General features: G+C 47.4%; 1 protein-coding gene across 1 annotated transcript; it reads left to right on the top strand.

The window, feature by feature from the left end:
• The first annotated feature begins 324 nt into the window (after positions 1 to 324).
• LOC141148158 (uncharacterized) lies at positions 325 to 19,770 on the top strand. The gene is made up of 4 exons (XM_073635339.1): positions 325 to 698; positions 7,342 to 7,465; positions 16,375 to 16,448; positions 17,481 to 19,770. The coding sequence occupies exons 1-4, from the start codon at positions 383 to 385 to the stop codon at positions 18,011 to 18,013; spliced, it is 1,047 nt and encodes a 348-aa protein (XP_073491440.1). The 5' UTR covers positions 325 to 382; the 3' UTR covers positions 18,014 to 19,770.
• The last annotated feature ends 844 nt before the right edge of the window (positions 19,771 to 20,614 follow it).

The following is a 20,614-nucleotide window of genomic DNA, read 5'->3' as shown; positions in this document are numbered from 1 at the left end:
CCTGGATCACGGGGATGGGTGCTGCTGGACCACATAAAACAGATAAGAACTGGACTTGAGTCAGACAGACGGGATGTAACCTGAAAAAACTGATGGGGACCAGACCTGGTCGGTTTAGTTTTTAATGTCATTTTATATTCTGTACCATTCACCATTGTATAGTCATTTGCATTACAAGGAAATAAGACAGAAGAATACGTTGCACTTGAGTTTAACAAGGGTCATAAAGAAAAAAAAAACCAACAATTCTAGATAAGACTTAATGATGGTTATAAACAAGTCCAACAGTTCAGAAAAAAAAAAAAAACAGAAACAAACAAACTAAAGAAGCTCAGAGTGCAGAAGAACCTTCCTGAGAGTGGAGGCTCCACCATGAGCAGCCATGGATATCCAAGACCTGACAGCGATCATTAGGAGATTTAGGTTCACAGACTCAGAGAAAGCGAAGCACGGTTATAAAAGAATCCTCCTCCAGCTTTTTGGATTTTTGGGCCATGGGAAATCATCCTTTATCAACACCTGTAGGTACGTCTTGGATGGCGGGGACTATGTGAATCATGCCGGGGCAGACAGTTCGGACGCAGGACGGACCACGTCACGAATATCCTACAAGCTCACAGAGGACATCATTCTAGTGGATAATCGGGGATGTGGCACTATGAACAGCCATGAGACCGGTGAGATCTTCGCTCAGCTCGGTGAGTTAAATAAATCTCACTAATAAACTACTATTAATACTATGATGGGTACTTCATGGAATTAAGTCCACAGCCTCAACAAATCAGTTATTACTTTTTGATACCCCAGAACCACCAGATTACTGAGATGATATTGACTATGAACAAAAAGGAATTTCTGTAACTTTATGGGTTCCAGAGCTGAAGGAGCAAGAGAAGGAAAAGTGTGCAATGTGTGACTGAAGTTAGAGCTTGTTCTTCCATATACACTATATTACCAAAAGTATTGGGACGCCTGCCTTTACATGCACATGAACTTTAATGGCATCCCAGTCTTATGCCCCATACACACGGTCGGATTTTCTGACAGAAAATGTGTGATAGGACCTTGTTGTCGGAAATTCCGATCATGTGTGGGCTCCATCACACATTTTCCATCGGAATTTCCGACACACAAAGTTTGAAAGCTTGCTATAAAATTTTCCGACAACATTATCCATTGTCGGAGATTCCGATTGTGTGTACACAAATCCGACGGACAAAGTGCCACGCATGCTCAGAATAAATTAAGAGACTAAAGCTATTGGCCACTGCCCCGTTTATAGTCCCGACGTACGTGTTTTACGTCACTGCATTCAGAACGATCGGATTTTCCGACAACTTTGTGTGACCGTGTGTATGCAAGACAAGTTTGAGCCAACATCCGTCGGAAAAAATCCATGGATTTTGTTGTCGGAATGTCCGACCGTGTGTACAGAGCATTAGTCCGTAGGGTTCAATATTGAGTTGGCCCTCCCTTTGCAGCTATAACAGCTTCAACTCTTCTGGGAAGGTCGTCCACAAGGTTTAGGAGTGTGTCTATGGGAATGTTTGACCATTCTTCCAGAAGAGCATTTGTGAGGTCAGACACTGATGTTGGACAAGAAGGCCTGGCTCACAATCTCCGCTCTAATTCATCCCAAAGGTGTTCTATCTGGTTTAGGTCCAGCCTGTTCAAGTTCCTCCACCACAAACTCGCTCATCCATGTCTTTATGGACCTTGCTTTGTGCACTGGTCCAAATCATTTGGTGGAGGGGGGATTATGGTGTGGGGGGAGGGGAGATTATGGTGTGGGGGTTGTTTTTCAGGGGTTGGGCTTGGCCCCTTAGTTCCAGTGAGGGGAACACTTAAGGCGTCAGCATACCAAGACATTTTGGACAATTTCATGCTCCCAACTTTGTGGGAACAGTTTGGGGATGACCCCCTTCTTGTTCCAACATGACTGCTCACCAGTGCACAAAGCAAGGTCCATAAAGACATGGATGAGCGAGTTTGGGGTGGAGGAACTTAACTGACTTGCACAGAGTCCTGACCACAGGCTGGGTTCACATATGTACGAATTTTTGCCTGAATTCACACCTGAACCAAACCCCAACAAAAATGCACAGGACCCTTTTGGAAACCGCACTACGGCCGCTCTGGACATGTGTGAACCGGTGCCATTGAGAGCCAGTCACACTCACATGTCATGTGAATTGGATGCTGTAAAAAACACATCCAATTCACTTATATGTGAACCCTGCCTTAACCCAACAGAACACCTTTGGGATGAATTAGAACAGAGACTGTGAGCCAGGCCTTCTCGTCCAACATCAGTGCCTGACCTCACAAATGCGCTTCTGGAAGAATGGTCAAATATTCCCATAGACACACTCCTAAACCTTGTGGACAGCCTTCCCAGAAGAGTTGAAGCTGTTATAGCTGCAAAGGGCGGAGCCAACTCATTATTGAACCCTCCGGACTAAGACTGGGATGTCATTAAAGTTCATGTGCGTGTAAAGGCAGGCGTCCCAATACTTTTAGTAATATTTTTTATTTATGTCTGAAAACGGTGTTAAAGGGGTTGTAAACCCTTGTGGTTTTCACCTCAATGCATTCTATGCACTGAGGTGAAAAACCTCTTGTAGTGCACCAGCCCCCTAGAGCCCCCCTTTTACTTACCCGAACCCGATTGTTCCTGCGCCAGGGAAGAGCACACCAGCTCCAGCTGCTGTTTCTGGTCCTGATTGGATAGATTGATAGCAGCGTGGCCATTGGCACAGGAGCCGGGGAGCGGAGCCGAGTCCTGCTGTCTCAATAGACGCAGTAGCAGGATACGGGAGCGCGCCCACAACGATGCCCCAGGGAGAGTGGCTCTCCGAGGGGGCACTCAAGAAGAGGAGGAGTGCCGCTGGGGGACCCCAGAAGAGGAGGATCGGGGCCACTCTGTGAAAAACCTACTGCACAGAGGAGGTAAGTATAACGTGTTTGCTTTTAAAAATAAATTTAAAAAAAAGGGGGCTTTAGATATCCTTTAACCCCCCAAAATATGGTCAGCTTCGATTTATTAATGTTTGTTCAGCTTTAATTACTTAACCAAGTCCATCTAAAACTGCTCCTGCCCACCCCACCCCACCCAGGACTGACAATGCTTCTGTCCAAGGGTGGCTCCACTGCTCCTCCACCTAGAATGGAGACATCCTAGGATCGTATGTGTATTACCGGCCAGGTTACCAGGGAAAGATGTTTGTTTTTGGGTTTGAGTTCATACACACGTAACAGTGGTGGCTGGGGTTTTATTTTATTTTATTTTTTTGGGGGGGGGACAGCACCTCCCTGAAGCTTACCCCATCTAGGTTGCAGGTGGGCAGCGTTGCAGGCTCCTATGGGTGGCGGGCAGCAGGTGGGTTGTGGGCTCCTGCAGGCGAAGGGCAAGCGAGGATCCTGTGTCCTCTCCCCTCCTTCTTCATCATGGCAGCTTCCGCGGCATGGCTCCTCCCTCCTAGGTATCCAATAGGATCGCTTGTCCTTTCAGAAAATCGGGTGACGGATCTGCAGACCCGCTTCCTGATTGGCCTTGAGGAGGATCAGTGTGGCAATAGCGAATATTCAAGCGCTATGGTCACACAACTGGGTGGGCTCAGAGCGCAGTGCTCTGCCCTCCGAGCCCACCCTCTTTTGAAGCCCCCTCCCCCAATGGAATCCATGCGTCCAGCACCCTACATGTAGGTCAGGGGACCGGACTCATGGATGGGGGGCGCCTGTGCGCCCCTAATGGATGGGTCGCCGCTGACAGGTATGTTGATTCTCATTGGCTAGTTGTATGTCCGGATGTGGGATGCTCATCTCTTCAGCAAGGTCTGCTGTGGTAAGAGCAATATAGAGAATTTAAAGAGGAGCTCCACCCAAAAGGGTAAGCTTCCACTGTCTGCCTCCCACCCCCCTCCGCTGCCACATTTGACACTTTTTGGGGGAGCGGGTACCTGGTATTGACCCCTCCCCCTCCTCCTCCCCTTCCCCCTTTTTCAGCCATTCACAAAGCACAGCGCCCCTCACGCATGTGCAGTGGGAGACCCTTCGTCAAGATGGTGGCGCACAAACCCCATAGCCAACTAACAATTGGCTTGGGTGAGGAAACCACTGGATCCCTGGACAGGTAAGTGTCTTAATATTTAAAGTCAGCAGCTACAGTATTTGAAGCTGCTGACTTTAATTTTTTTCTGAAGTTACCCGGAGCTCCTCTTTAAGAAGAATCTTTTGGAAAACAAAACATTCTTTACATTGATTTGCTGCACCCAATGAAGAAAAAAAAAGATAACAATTCTATGGGGATGGGGGGTGGTTTCCAGCTGGGAAAGTGACATCATTTTTTATAGTTTAGTAGAAGGGCAGAGACACAAACTACCGCAGGGAAATCTCATCATTGTGGGAGGGGCAGAGACACAAACTACTGCAGGAAATCTCACCATTGTGGGAGGGGCAGAGACACAAACTACTGCAGGGAAATCTCATCATTGTGGGAGGGGCAGAGACACAAACTACTGCAGGGAAATCTCATCATTGTGGGAGGGGCAGAGACACAAACTACTGCAGGGAAATCTCATCATTGTGGGAGGGGCAGAGACACAAACTACTGCAGGAAATCTCATCATTGTGGGAGGGACAGAGACACAAACTACTGCAGGAAATCTCATCATTGTGGGAGGGGCAGAGACACAAACTACAGCAGGAAATCTCACCATTGTGGGAGGGGCAGAGACACAAACTACTGCAGGAAATCTCACCATCGTGGGAGGGGCAGAGACACAAACTACTGCAGGGAAATCTCATCATTGTGGGAGGAGCAGAGACACAAACTACTGCAGGAAATCTCATCATTGTGGGGAGGGCAGAGACACAAACTACTGCAGGGAAATCTCATCATTGTGGGAGGGGCAGAGACACAAACTACTGCAGGGAAATCTCATCATTGTGGGGAGGGCAGAGACACAAACTACTGCAGTGAAATCTCATCATTGTGGGAGGAGCAGAGACACAAACTACTGCAGGAAATCTCATCATTGTGGGAGGGGCAGAGACACAAACTACTGCAGGAAATCTCATCATTGTGGGAGGGGCAGAGACACAAACTACTGCAGGGAAATCTCATCATTGTGGGAGGGGCAGAGACACAAACTACTGCAGGAAATCTCACCATTGTGGGAGGGGCAGAGACACAAACTACTGCAGTGAAATCTCATCATTGTGGGAGGAGCAGAGACACAAACTACTGCAGGAAATCTCATCATTGTGGGAGGGGCAGAGACACAAACTACTGCAGGAAATCTCATCATTGTGGGGAGGGCAGAGACACAAACTACTGCAGGAAATCTCATCATTGTGGGAGGGGCAGAGACACAAACTACTGCAGGAAATCTCACCATTGTGGGAGGGGCAGAGACACAAACTACTGCAGGAAATCTCATCATTGTGGGAGGGGCAGAGACACAAACTACTGCAGGAAATCTCATCATTGTGGGGAGGGCAGAGACACAAACTACTGCAGGAAATCTCATCATTGTGGGAGGGGCAGAGACACAAACTACTGCAGGAAATCTCACCATTGTGGGAGGGGCAGAGACACAAACTACTGCAGGAAATCTCATCATTGTGGGGAGGGCAGAGACACAAACTACTGCAGGGAAATCTCACCATTGTGGGAGGGGCAGAGACACAAACTACTGCAGGAAATCTCATCATTGTGGGAGGGGCAGAGACACAAACTACTGCAGGAAATCTCACCATTGTGGGAGGGGCAGAGACACAAACTACTGCAGGAAATCTCACCATTGTGGGAGGGGCAGAGACACAAACTACTGCAGGGAAATCTCACCATTGTGGGAGGGGCAGAGACACAAACTACTGCAGGGAAATCTCACCTTTGTGGGAGGGGCAGACACACAAACTACTGCAGGAAATCTCACCATTGTGGGAGGGGCAGAGACACAAACTACTGCAGGAAATCTCACCATTGTGGGAGGGGCAGAGACACAAACTACTGCAGGGAAATCTCATCATTGTGGCAGGGGCAGAGACACAAACTACTGCAGGAAATCTCATCATTGTGGGAGGGGCAGAGACACAAACTACTGCAGGAAATCTCACCATTGTGGGAGGGGCAGAGACACAAACTACTGCAGGAAATCTCATCATTGTGGGAGGGGCAGAGACACAAACTACTGCAGGGAAATCTCATCATTGTGGGAGGGACAGAGACACGAACTACTGCAGGGAAATCTCATCATTGTGGGAGGGGCAGAGACACAAACTACTGCAGGAAATCTCACCATTGTGGGGAGGGCAGAGACACAAACTACTGCAGGGAAATCTCATCATTGTGGGAGGTGCAGAGACACAAATTACTGGAGGGAATCTCGCCATTGTGGGAGGGGCAGAGACACAAATTACTGCAGTGAAATCTCATCATTGTGGGAGGGGCAGAGACACAAACTACTGCAGGGAAATCTCATCATTGTGGGAGGGGCAGAGACACAAACTATTGCAAGAAATCTCACCATTGTGGGAGGGGCAGAGACACAAATTACTGGAGGGAATCTCACCATTGTGGGAGGGGCAGAGACACAAACTACTGCAGGGAAATCTCACCATTGTGGGAGGGGCAGAGACACAAACTATTGCAGGAAATCTCACCATTGTGGGAGGGGCAGAGACACAAACTACTGCAGGGAATCTCACCATGGTGGGAGGGGCAGAGACACAAACTACTGCAGGGAATCTCACCATTGTGGGAGGGGCAGAGACACAAACTACTGCAGGAAATCTCACCATTGTGGGAGGGGCAGAGACACAAACTACTTCAGGGAAATCTCACCATTGTGGGAGGGGCAGAGACACAAACTACTGCAGGAAATCTCATCATTGTGGGAGGGGCAGAGACACAAACTACTGCAGGAAATCTCACCATTGTGGGAGGGGCAGAGACACAAACTACTGCAGGGAATCTCACCATGGTGGGAGGGGCAGAGACACAAACTACTGCAGGGAATCTCACCATTGTGGGAGGGGCAGAGACACAAACTACTGCAGGAAATCTTACCATTGTGGGAGGGGCAGAGACACAAACTACTTCAGGGAAATCTCACCATTGTGGGAGGGGCAGAGACACAAACTACTGCAGGAAATCTCATCATTGTGGGAGGGGCAGAGACACAAACTACTGCAGGAAATCTCATTATTGTGGGAGGAGCAGAGACACAAACTACTGCAGGGAAATCTCATTATTGTGGCAGGGGCTGAAGCTCATACATTTGCAAGGAAATCTCATTATTATCAGTTTCCCTTTTCCAATCTCTCTCTCCTTTCCAGCCAACTTGCTCCCCTTGGATCAGGAAGTTGAATGGAGCAAGGGCTTCCGGCTTGTAGACAGAATTGTGGATGCCGAAACTGAAATCCAGAAATCAGACTTCATCTTCCCCATTTTCCTCTACAGGTAAAGACCTCTTCACAATCCTTGTACAATATGTTATTACATTACATTTATTACATTACCTTACCCAATAGCAATCAGAACCTGTCATTCATATGCATTAGGAGCATACTTACTAACAATTCAGTCTTGGACTCCAGGACACATTTGACTCCGCCAACAGTTCGCCATAGTCCCCCCCATGACAGGTTCATTGACTGTCCCCAACAGGCAGGCAGGCTCTGAGGGCTGAGTCTCTACCGCCTCCCCCTGGCTTCTGGAACCTTCCTGAAGTTTCTAGAACTTAGAGGGCAGAAGGACAGGAATCAAGGTATTAATATTTAGGGGATTTTTACTAATCCCTGGGGAGGACGGTACAGAAGGTAGGGAGATGGCCCTTAAATAGTCAGGAGCCTGGCCATGTGGGGAGAAAGTCAAGGATCCAGAGGCTGTAAGAGGACTCCAGGCAGAAGAAGCCAGTGAGACAGTGAACTGGGAGAGAGAAGAAGGAGAAAGAGGAACCCTCACCCTCTTCAGTCTCAGCCAGGCTTGATTGAGACACCCTGGAAGCAAGTGAGACCTGTTCTGCAGAAAGCCTGTGCAGAAGGTGCCACATATGCTGCAGGACTTACAAGTGACTGAGTGAGTAACCTCTACTTATCCACCTCCCCCAACCCCCAAAGCCTATAGGGGAGAAGCAGCCAAATGCAATACCCAGCTAGTCTTCTGAAGGGACAGTCTACAGCTAACCTTGACCCTGAGTGGGGAAATCCTGAGTTTGGAGTCAGGTGCCTTTTCATTGTGGAGTCCTACTGCTGTGATCAGCACTGGAGTTGCTTTTTGCCATGACCAGTGTAGTCTAAATGTCCCCTTCATTCTTATCGCTGTTACCCACTTATACTCCAAACCATACCTTACCCACTTCAAATAATGAGACCACACTTATATTTTATGGAGTAAAATGGCCATAACAGCCTATTTTATTAAAACAAACCAACTAAATAACTCCAAACCACTATATATATACTGTATATATAAATATAATAAACAATAACATAATCTGTTAACCCCAGTCTGATGATCTCTGATGGTGACCCACCTTTTAACCACGTATAACCACACACCACAACAATGCACTGTGGGACCTTTTCCAAACTGATAGGCCTCCAGCTGTGACCGCTCGGAGACAACCCCTTCCCACAGTGCAACCATTCCAGTATTCCATCCACCGTTCAGGAATGCCCCGGAGGGGCACATACAAACGATGAGCCCCCCACCCCTTTTTGATCCCTCCGTTTACTGCCACCGTCAAAGACCACCAGAAGAACACCGCCACAGCCCGAAAGGGTGACAACCTTACCCTTGAGGGCACCTCCACACCCTCAGGGCCCGTTCTATCCCTTCTTGTAAACCCATAGCCATAAGTCAATCCCCACTTCAGAGAGACGAACTCCATCACTCCTCAAGTAGAGCCCCACATTTTTTCCAAGCTCTCTGTGCCTAATCACCCATACCCCCATTCTGTGCCACGAACCTACCCACTACTTTGTTGATATGAGTCTTACTAATGCTCACCACAGATCTAGCCCAATGTCAGACCACAGCAAAAAGGGGTACCCGGGAATTTAGTGCGCAAGTGCGTGAAATCGGATTTAATATCCGCGATCAGGTCCCTGACTGTCCGGATCCCCAAATCATTCCTCATGTATCACCAACACGTCAGGTGGTCTATCCAGCCTTACGTACCTCTCCACCTCCACCATCACTCTACCCCACCTCATCCCGGGTATCCCCAACCATCTCCGATAAGCCTCCCTCCTGGAAAATACCCAATTGCCTGCCATCCGGTCTTACGTCTCCTCTCCTGGCCCCCCAACACACCTAGGAGTGCCCTATGATCCAGACAAGGCGTACTGAACCTCCATCTGAAACGACAAACCAATAACATAAAGGCAGCAACACACCTGTCAACTTAACACAACCATATCACAACATGCGAATCCCACATGCACCCTCCTTTTCCTGTAAACATCCAAGATATTTTTTTTTTTTTTTTATATATCTATTCCACGGCCAAATGAGGCCTAATATAAGACCGAAATCTCCTCAAATCCCATCTTCCAATTCTGCGCACAGCCGCCTCATCCAACCCACATCTGGCAGCTTCTGTAGCCGCCCCTATGCGGAAGGAGTGTGAAGCGTACCCTGCCCCGTCCAACCCAGCTGCTTTACGACATTTCCTAAAAATTGATATGAACTGAAACTTTGACAAGTAGTACCCATCCTCATGCCTCAGGAATGGCCCTGCCCCATCTGTTCTAATCTTCGGAAATTCACGCACTGCCTCAACAGGGCACACCCTAGACCCAGGTAATGCGAACAGCAACACATCCACACCCTTACCCTGGTGATCAGTTTTTGACCTTCGCAGCCGCAAACACACTCTATCCACCTCCACCTGCACATCTTGCTCCCAACAGACCCACTGCCAAACACTTCGCTGGGCTGACCAACTCCCCTGTCCGAAAAACCCCAAAAATGCTAGCGAGAACACCGCTGTAAACAGCAACGCTTCATACCGCGATTTACATATTGAACCCAACATCGCACATACGGACCCCAGGTTCGCAAAAGTGACAGGCCGTCTCACATCCTTCCACATATGCTGTGTTTGATAACCCTTTATGGCCTGCTTCACCCAAAATCTTTTTTCCAGTCCTCTCCTCCCATTAATTTGAAATGAAACGATAAGCCCGCCATTTTTTTTATCGATGGAAGAGACCGAAAAAACATTTTTCAATGTTCCTAGCTACAAAATACAATACCAGTAACCGTCCGTCAGACCCCATTTTCCCAGCCCCTGCCTCCTGTACCAACCCTGACCATTCTTTCCATACCTTCGCGTAGGCTGACCAAGTGGACTCACTTAGACTGCCGAATCCATCCCGCGGTGACTCCAAGGGCAGCTCCTAAATCCAGTCCGGGCAAGGAACTCCTTCCTTTTGTGCATCCGGAGCCAGCTCCCTGAACTTGTCCCATTGAAATCGAGACAAGGTGTCAGCTAGCGAATTGTCGACACCCGGGATGTGCACCGTATAAATAAAATATTTAATCTCAAACACCTCAACACCAGTTTCCGCAAAAGCCGTATAACTGGTTGTGGTGACGCAGACATGCGATTGACCACCTGCACTACTCCCATGTTGTCACAATTTATTCTCAACTTTAGAATCTGGCATGCCTCCCCCCACAGTTCCAAAGCCAGCACCACTGGAAAAGTTCCAGTCGCACTAAATTCTTAAGGAACTCCGCCCTCTCCCAAGACTGCAGCCAGGGTTCCACGCTCCACTGCCCTTGGAAAAATGCACCATAGCCCGTGGAGCCTGCAGCATCTGTAACCAGCTCTACATCGAAATTACTCACCGGGCCAGACATCCACACCGCCCTGCCATTGTATGAGGCTAAAAAGTCATACTACACCTTTAAATCCTCCCTGTATTCCCCGGTCAGGCAAATAAAGTGAGTCGGGGCCTTTACCCCCGCGGTGGCTGCCGACAGCCGTCGGCAAAACCTGCCCCATGGGGATGATCCTGCAGGCAAAATTCAACTTACCCAGCAACGACTGCAGAGTCCTCAGCTGAACTTTCCGCAGTCCGTGGATTTCCCGAATTTCCTTCTGCAAGTCCTCCAACTTACCTCTGGGCAAGCGGCACTCCATCGCCATTGAGTCTATTACTATCCCCAAAAGCTAAGTTCAGCCGTTGGGCCTTCCGTTCTTTCTGCGGCCAATGGTATACCAAACCTGCCTGCGATGTGCTGCAACGTGGAAAGTAGAATCGCACACACAGAGGAAGCAGGGGGGCCTATACACAAATAGTCATCCAAATAATGTATGACTGAACCTAAGCCGGAAACCTCCCTAATCACCCACTCCAAAAACGAGCTGAAAGCCGCGAACATGGCTTTTGGAAAAGATAAGTGGTGTATCAAGCGGAACTTGTTCGGTTCCTTCTTGGGCACCACCCCCAATGGTGACACCACCAAATCCTGCCAGGGTTTGTTGGCAAAGGGCCCCCCCATGCGCCCCATGGCCACTTCTCTTCCCAATTTGTCCTCCACCACCCCCGGATGCTGTAAAGCAGATGTCAGATTCCTTGCCTTTGGCAGAACCATCGCCAATGAACACAGGATCTTAAAACCGTCCTGAAACCCCGAAGCCAATAACTTTGCCGCTTCCCTGTCTGGATACTTACTTAGAAAAGGAAGCATTCTTTCCACCCTCACCGGTGTCGTCCCTCTTTTGAGCAGAGTCGCCGGCATGCTTCCCTCTCTTAAAACACCTGGACAATATATGGGCTCCCCCTCACCCAGAGCACTCGTGCTTGAACTTGTATACTGCTCCAAATTTACAGGAGCCCTCATTGCACTGCCAGCATACTCCCCACTTCTTTCCGGCCGGCAGTCCTGAGGAATGTGTACCCCCGGCCTTCCCCTGAAAAAACTGAGGCGGGGCCCTCGCTGAAGACATAAGCCTCATCCAGAGGCTAATATCTTTATGATCCCAATGCAGAGACGGGCGGACTGCTCTGCGCTGTCTGAACTGCTCGTCGTATCTGAGCCAAGCAGTACCACCGTACACCCTATGTGCCTCTCCTATAGCGTCCATGTAACAGAACAAAGCCGAGCAATGCTCGGGGTTCTTCTCACCAATAACGCTCACCATAATGGCAAACGCTTGCAGCCAGTTAACAAATGTACACGGTATAAGCCTGTACCTCCTTCTTTCCTCGTTCTCCTTCTTGGAACCATCAGGTTTCACCCTGTCCAAGTTAATTATTTCCAATGGCAGTAGCGAAAATTCTCCACATACTCGCCCTTGTAAATCTTATCCCGGACTTCCTGTTTTAGATGAGCTCCCAGCAGGCCCTCGAAGTAGAGGTATACCTCGCACTTTGCCGCGTCCGCAGTCCTGACCATATTGGTCCTCTCTGCCTTCTCCGTATCCCCTTTTTCCCCTACGTTCTCGTTGACCACTCCTACCCCTGACTGCACGGGTATCGGAGCTGCCGGGGGCATCTCCACCCCAGATCCCCCAGTTCCTCCAACCACTGCCTCAAATCTACCTAACAACGCCCGCAGGCCCTCCAATAAATCCGTCAGCTGCGTACCGGACCCCGCACTGGCAGGCCTGTGCCCTGCCCCCTGCTGGCCCAGCGTGTCCCCCCCTGACTGTATCAAAGGAACTGCTGGCCTAACCGTACCCGCAGCTACCACCCCTAACACATCCTGCAATGCATCAGACAAAGACAAATTAACCACTGACTTACCGGGCTGACCAGGAGCTCCCCCAACAGCCGCCGCGTTGCTCTCCATCGCTGGTACTAGTGGTTCCTCCTTCCCTGATGCTTTCCCTTCTGAGCTCTCGTCCTGTTCCAGGATGGGTGGCATAGCAAGCCCCCCGGGAGATGAGATCCCTAAGGCCGTGGTGCTTGGCAGTTGTGGGGCCCGCTTCACCCCCGAAATTCCTCCTTCTCCAGACCGGCGTCACTGACCTGACCTGGCGATGCCCTGGCTGTCATGTGTTGTTCTTCCTCCGCTATCTTGTCCCACCGAGCGCTGTCCCAGTAGGCTCCGCCCCCTCAACGACTTCCCGATTTCCCGCTCCACCACCTCCGTGTCTCTGCTCGACTCTCCGTCCCTCATCATCTCCCCTCTCTGATCGCTGTGTGCGGATGGGGATGCCGCCCTGCTTCCTGACCCACGATGTCCGTGCGGGGAACCGGCGCCATGTTGGCCCGTGGCCCAACCCACCGGATTAGGCAGGCGGCGTGTGAACCACCCAGGGCCTACTGAAAGCTGTGGCTGATGCTGTTTTGCCAGGGGAAGTGATCGCTCCTCTGTCGGGCTTCTGGGGAGGCGAATGGGTCTAGATGCAGGCCCTGGTGAAAAGCACGCTGGAGGCCGTGACCTCCGCGATGGGACACCTCACCTGACGGGGATCCGTCTGCCTCGTCCTCCATGAGCTCTGCGCCTGTCTCTGCAGCCACTCTGGTATTGCTTCAATCTCTGCCATCATGGAGGAGCAGTGAGAAAAACTGCCTCCTCCTGTAAGTTCATCTTCACACTGACCCTTTGCACCGCCCCCTCTATAAATATAACCACTCCCCTTTGGCAAAAACTTCTTTCTTACCTTCCCCTTTCTTGCCACTCCCATTACTCCTTTCCACATTAACCCCATATGTGTCTCCCTTAGACACACTGTCATGCCCGGCCCTACACTATCCCTCCTTGCAGTCCTTTCGTTCCGGGCCTCACTGTCTGTCTGTAAAGATTCCCATGGGAACACAGTCTGGAGTTCTTTGCTGAGAAGTCAGAGTCAGACGCAGTTTGTCCTTAAAGTTCTACTTTTACTCAGTTCTGGACATCACATATCACCCTAACCCCATCCAAGTTGTTTCCCCTAATAAGCAAACAAATAAACAAATGTTTGTTGCCAGGCTGTGCAGACAAAGGAGGACCCAAAATCCAGCAGCCCCTAAGTGGGTAGCGCTACACTTATCTGCTCGCTACAATAATATTGCAAAGAGTGGCCCGAACCTCCTTTCTGGTGTCACACGCTGGGACAAGCAAAGCAAGGGTGGATCAACTCTATAAATAAAATGTCTCCTGCCCATAAGCATGATAACCTGGTAAAGGTACAGCCAAAAACTCCATGCCACTGGGGAATTTCTTCTAGCCTTCCTGCCCTCTAAGACACCAGCCTGGTGCATTATCCCACAAATTTTATTGAAATTCAACATAAATTGTATTAAGAAGCAAACTAATAGAAATCGCTCATCAAGCTAATAATCAGTAGCACAAGCTCTGAAGAAGAAGGGGTTGCCTTTGAAATGTGTCATCCATTCTAAGACTCCAGTGAGGTCTCCAATGAGGTCCCCTGTATTCTATACTGAATTAAGGACCAATGGGCTACAGATGAGTAGCTTGATGAGTGATTCCTATTCGTATGCTTATGAGTACATTTTCTGTTGATGTTAAATAAAATTTGTGGGCTAATGCACTAGGCCGATGTGCCCTCATTCATTTGTTTTTTTGTAGTGGATCAACTCTATGTCTGGGATGTAGCACCGTCTACAAGAAAGTGTGCTACTAGAAGTGTAGTGCATGTAAAAGCATTTGTCTGGCCAGGGATACACCTGGGCCATTGAATCTGAATCAGGGCTGGATGACTCATCCTGGCAACTCTCTGGTGCCTCCCCCTGGTATCTGGAACATTGGAGAATGTTCTGGAACTGGTGAGCGAGGGTGAGAAAGAGCTACCTTGAATATCTAGAGGTCTTTAGCCAATCCCCAGGTTGGGGGTCTGGCAGAAGCCTTTAAATAGACATGGACCATGCCAGCAAGGAAGAATAGGGTGGAAGATGGAGAAGCAGTGCTGAGGAGAGGCTGTTGGTGGCCTTTGAGGCACCCCTTACCGGGAGGGGGGGTTACCAAGGCCTGGGTGCAGGGACAGACAAGGGCAGAGACTGTCATCTGTAGCAGGTCTCTCTTGAAGACAGCACTATGCCAAGTCTTCTTCCAACCTTGCCCTGGGGAATCTCCATGTGTATGTGTTAGTCAGACAGGGCTGGGGCAGAGAGCCAGTTGGGAGGAATGGGGAGGAAATCAGCCAGGTGAGCTAGCATTCTGCAAGCAAGTGGATCTTGGATCAGTGACCACAGGAAGGCAGAAGGACATGTGTTTGCTGTTTACTCCATTGTGCTACTGTGTCAAAGAGGCTGAGAGTTCCTGCCTGTAATGGGCCTTTGCTGAACTAGTTAGTTGTTAGTTCCTTCAGGAGTAAATCAACAGGAGCTGTACATAAAAGAACCAAGAGTGTGCAGGAGGAAGTGAGAGGAAGAATATGTAAATAGAGAGGAAGTTGTCCCTGAAGTTCAAGTTGTTGTCACACTGGGCATCCCATAATACCCTACCTCTTCCAAGTTATCATCCCCTAATAAAAACAACAAAACAAGCCAAGGACTGTTTTCTGGGTTGGAGTGAGTGCTACATATAGACAAAACCTTATTTTTGGGGGTTTTGGATAGGGTAGGGAAGGGTTGAAACTTGTTAAGTTATTTTTTTTGTCTGAATCATTAAGGAAATCTCCTTTCACTTCCCGTCCTTTAACATCTCCCAAAGTGAGGGGAATTATCTTCTTATGCCATGTATACACAAGCAAACTTTTCGGCCAGACTGGTCCGACGGTCTGTCCGACGGACTTTCGGCGGACTTGCAACGGACTCTCCGAACAAACGGACTTGCCTACACATGATCACACCAAAGTCCGATGGATTCGTACGTGATGACGTACTATTGGACTAAAATAAGGAAGTTGATATCCAATAGCTGCCCTAGCGTCGGTTTTCGCCTGTCGGACTAGGATACAGACAAGCGGACTTTTCGATAGGAACTGAGTCCGGCGGAGTTCCGACGTAAAGATTTGAAACATGTTCCAAATCTAAAGTCCGTCAGATTTTTGACCAAAAAAGTCAGCTGCAGGTTCGATGAAGCCCGCACACGGTCGAATTGTCCACCGGACTCAAAGTCCACTCGTGTGTTCACGGCATTAGATGTCCCTGGAATAGATGTCCCCATTGGAAGATTTTCCCTCACCTCTTGTTTCGGGGGCAACTCTAGAAAGTGGGATTTCCCAAAACGTTTGGTCTTGGTGACATTGTTCACTAGTGCTAATAGAGTCATCCTAGTAGGGACACAGACAGTAATAGACAGAGGATCTAACCCTTCCCCACTCTATCCAAAACTAGTGGACAAAAACCTTTTCTCCAGAGATACACTTTAATGACAGACAATATAGGTGATGATGATGGACATTGAAGATTGCAGCTTTAATCATTCTTTTTTACTTCTTATTTATCCTTCTTTGTACTCAGCGTAAAGATGGGGATTTATGATACAGATATTGAAGATTTAAAGCAATTGTTGGACACAGCCAAGATGCTAACAGGTACTCCTTTAATTTCCTGACACATAACAGAATTATCACAGTTGTAGATTATTATCTGATTGGTTAGAACAGGGGTCTCCTGACTTTCTAAACAAAGGGCCAATATACTGTCCTTCGAGCTCTAAGGGGGCCAGACTGTGGCCACTGGGCATAGACAATGCTGTATCATTTGTTTCAATGGGAGGAACAGTGCCCCATTGTTGGTATGAATGGGAGGGATAGTGCCCCATCAAGAAGGAATAGTCCCCTATTGATGGTATTTGTGGGAGGATTGGTGCCCCATTATTGGTGTCAGTTGGTGGAATAGTACCCCGAGGGCCAGATAAAGGCAGGCAAAGGGCCACTCCTGCACCGCAGTTTAGAGACTGCTGGGTTAGAACTTGGGAGGCTTGGGTACAAATTTTCCAACTAGCCAATTTATATTTTTCTCTGATGAGCATGATTTCCTGATCATACTTCATATACAGTCTGTGGACGCATGCGATACATAATTGGGCTATTTGACATTGGTCAAATATGGTCAATGATGTAAGCGCTGTCCCTTCCCCTTACCTTATATAGCTGATGGCATCTAGGGGAGCTGTCATTTTGCTAGTCTTACCGTCGGGATCAGTTGTCAGGTAATTAGGCTTTTTTTTTGTGAGTCGGCGGGTAGGGGGTTACTGCCATGTGCCTTCATTCGAAAGCAGGCATACCGTACAGGAAACTTGTCTTTCAGTTACCCATCGGGCTTCACCAACTTCACTACAAAACTCTTTAGCCATGTCTATGTGATGGGAACAGTGCCCGGGGTAAGAAGCACGCTAAGAAAGCAATGTCCAGTAGACACTTCCATATGCCACCCTTTGACAGATTGATGTATCTAATGGGTACATGAATCTGGCACAAGCAATTTGGGTGTGGAGGCCTGGCGGAATTCCAAAGGATGTCCACAGCACTCTATATGAGAATTGATGTGAGAACAGTGACATGATAGTGAAATTGTACATGTGAAGAAATAAGTAATGGGAATTGTTATGCTTTTCTACACAGGAATTTTCCCTTTCATAGTCCTGACACATAAGACACACGGAGGAATGTCGAGAATCGAAAGGAAATTTCAGGACTTGGGTGCGGAAAGGGTTTTCGCCCTTGAAAACTACACCCCTGAGGATCACTTCAAAACCAGGGGGAGGCACGAGGACGTGCTAAAGTTTTTCCATGAAATCATCAAAGAGGCTCAGTTCAAGGTGGAGCAAGTTTGGGATCCGGTACAAGGGTTTAAAGAACGCAAGCAGTTTGTTCTAAAATTTATCTATGACCGGGAGATGAAGAGCCATCGGAGCGAGCGAGAACAGAAGACACACGCTGAACAGACCTTCCTAGTCAAGCGGCTGGAAAGTCTAAAATTCCAAGCAGAAGCTCAAAGACAAGAGGACAAAAGGTACTTCGATGAGGAGATGAAGAGGATGCAGGAGACATTTGAAGCTCATAGGAGGAGCGATGTTCTGAGATTTGAGGCGGAGATGAAGGAGTATCAGAGGCAACTTAAGAAAGCTCGAAAGGATGGTTGTAAATTACAATAAACGTTTTCAGGCTGATGACATAGCACACACAATGAATGACTAGTAAAGAGGAAGTAAAGGTAAAAATTATTAAAACACTGCTAGAAAGCAGAGTTTGTATGTCAGAAGAGACATGCAGTCTTCTGCTTCTTGCTTCTAGCAGTTTATATTTTTTGTGTATACTGCACGGTGCATACGCGAGGCATAGTGCGCTGTAGCTCCTTTATGGCATCTGTAAGATGCGGAGAATGGATCCGGATGCCAGAGCCAATGTAACTCCTGTGTTGGTGTGTAGGGGTTACATCATCGGAAGCCACTCAATGGCCGAGGAGGACAAGGGTGGACTCGGAAGTAACAGCAAAATAAATTTATATAAAATGTATAGATATAATTTTAGATTATATTAAGCGATTCAATTACATTATTAAAATATCAGCATTATTAGCAATACAATTATCCACTGGTCAGGAGTGGAGAAGGCCACATTTGTAAAGTAGATAATAAATAAATAAATAAATAAATAAATGTGGCGCTAACTCAAAACAGTCATAAATAACAAAAATGTATAAATGATTCGATTCACATATGTAGGTCAAACCGTGAAAAAAAAAAAAAACAGCCCAAAATTCATAGATGTACAAAAAAAGTGCAAGCGCAAATATATATCTTCCAATCTCAGATTCGAAAAATATATTTAAATATATATGGATAAGTTGATAGAAGTGCAGCAATCGAGTGTAGGAAAGATAGAAAATCTAATAACTTGTAATTTCACCATCCGCAATCCATCCGAAGTGTGCCCCAGCCTCTCACCTCAAATAAAGACCCCAACAGGTCTAATGACGCTTCTGGTAAATGTTATCCTTAATGGTACTCTCCACTCCACTCTTCTCCTAGAGCAGTGGTCTCCAAATTGCGGCCCGGGGGCCGGATGCGGCCCTTTGCTTGCTTTTAGGTGGCCCTTTGTGTGCTATTTTATTCACTAACAGCAATGAAGGGCACACTTCCTACCAGTGACATCAACGATGGACTACAGTTCCCAAGGACACCAACAATGGGGTCCAATAACACCAAGGATAGGGCACAATTCCTCACAATAACACCAACGATGGGGGCCAAATGACACCAATGATGGGCCACAATTCCTCCCAATAACATCAACAATGGGGCACAATTCCTCCCACTGACACCAATGATGGAGGATTGTTTATTCCCACTGATGCTGGGACATTTTGTACTCCCAATGGCCACAGTCCACCCCCCCCCCCCACTAAAGTCTGGAGGACAATAAATTGGCCCTTTGTTTAGAAAGTTTGGAGACCCCTGTCCTAGAGCACCAGACCAGGTAGAGGTAAACTTATCCATATATTTAAATATATTTTTGCATATGCACCTTTTTGAATCTGAGAATGGAAGAGATATATTTGCACTTTTTTTTGTACATCTATGAATTTTAGACTTTTTTTTTTTTTTGTTTTACTGTTTGGACTACATATATGGATTGAATTATTTATACATTTTTGTTATTTATCACTGTTTTGAGTTAGAACCACATTTATTTATTTATTATCAGTTTTTTTGTGGGGGAAACTTTTTTAATGTTGCCTGCTACTCTTTGATTTTTGAGAATTACACTTGGTTTGCGCTTTCGTTTTTATTCCTGTTTTTCACATTTGTAAAGTAAGTGTTCCATAAAGGGTAGGTATGCTGCGCATATTTGATAATTACATTATGGACTCACCCACTTTACTTCTGCCTCAATAAATCGCTGTACTGCATGCACCGTTGCTGCTCTTTATGACTAAATAGATTTGTTTATGTTGATCAGAAACTCAACAAAGCAAAATGGCCACATAAGGAGGGCGAAACAGATTTTTTTTTCTTTGCTAATATTGTAAATACATATATGTAAATTGGAGTCAACGGGAAAGGTGGTTTTTGGTGACTTGTAAGGGCACTAAGGGGTTTCTAATAGCTCCTGAGAATTATGGGGTTCAGCCTTTCCTACGCTACTCTAAAACATTTATTTTTAGCTATTTGCACTATAAATGTAACCCTGCTGCTAATCCTTGAGATCATGCAAACTCTTTTTTTCTAAGTCATGAGATCATCTTGAAAAAGTCATGTGATCCGGCAATGGGACCCTGCTTATTTCCTGTCCTAAATAACACAAAAGGAGGTAAGTGGTAATCTCTCCATAGACAGCTTGTCCGCAATGGAGGATTTCCCTTCTATTTCTGTTCTGGTTACAACTGTGAGATGTTGGATTTCCTATCAGTTTCCGTATCAGTGACTGTGGCCACCAAGATAAATGAACATGCGTGACTTTCCCTAGTGGGGACAGACTGGGGTTCCAACCATTTCACACACAATTTGGCGGCCAGAGCAGCTGCTGACCAGACCTGCACCTAATATTAAAATGGTGGAAATACCTTGAATATTGTAACCGCAATTCAGTCCACCTACACTGTTTCCAATTTTAGGCCATTTTTGGACCCTAGAAATGAGTTGGTTTCTTCTTTTCGTCAACTACTGTAAATGACCATGTGCTGACTAAAATTGTATCTGGACTGTTAAGTCATTTATGACAGCCTAACCCATACATACAGCAGCATGAAGGGT

This window comes from Aquarana catesbeiana, linkage group LG06 (assembly GCF_042186555.1).
Source record: "Aquarana catesbeiana isolate 2022-GZ linkage group LG06, ASM4218655v1, whole genome shotgun sequence".
NCBI classification, from domain to species: Eukaryota; Metazoa; Chordata; class Amphibia; order Anura; family Ranidae; genus Aquarana; species Aquarana catesbeiana.
Note: the sequence above shows the minus strand (reverse complement) of the source record. Positions and strands in the feature narration are given on the sequence as shown.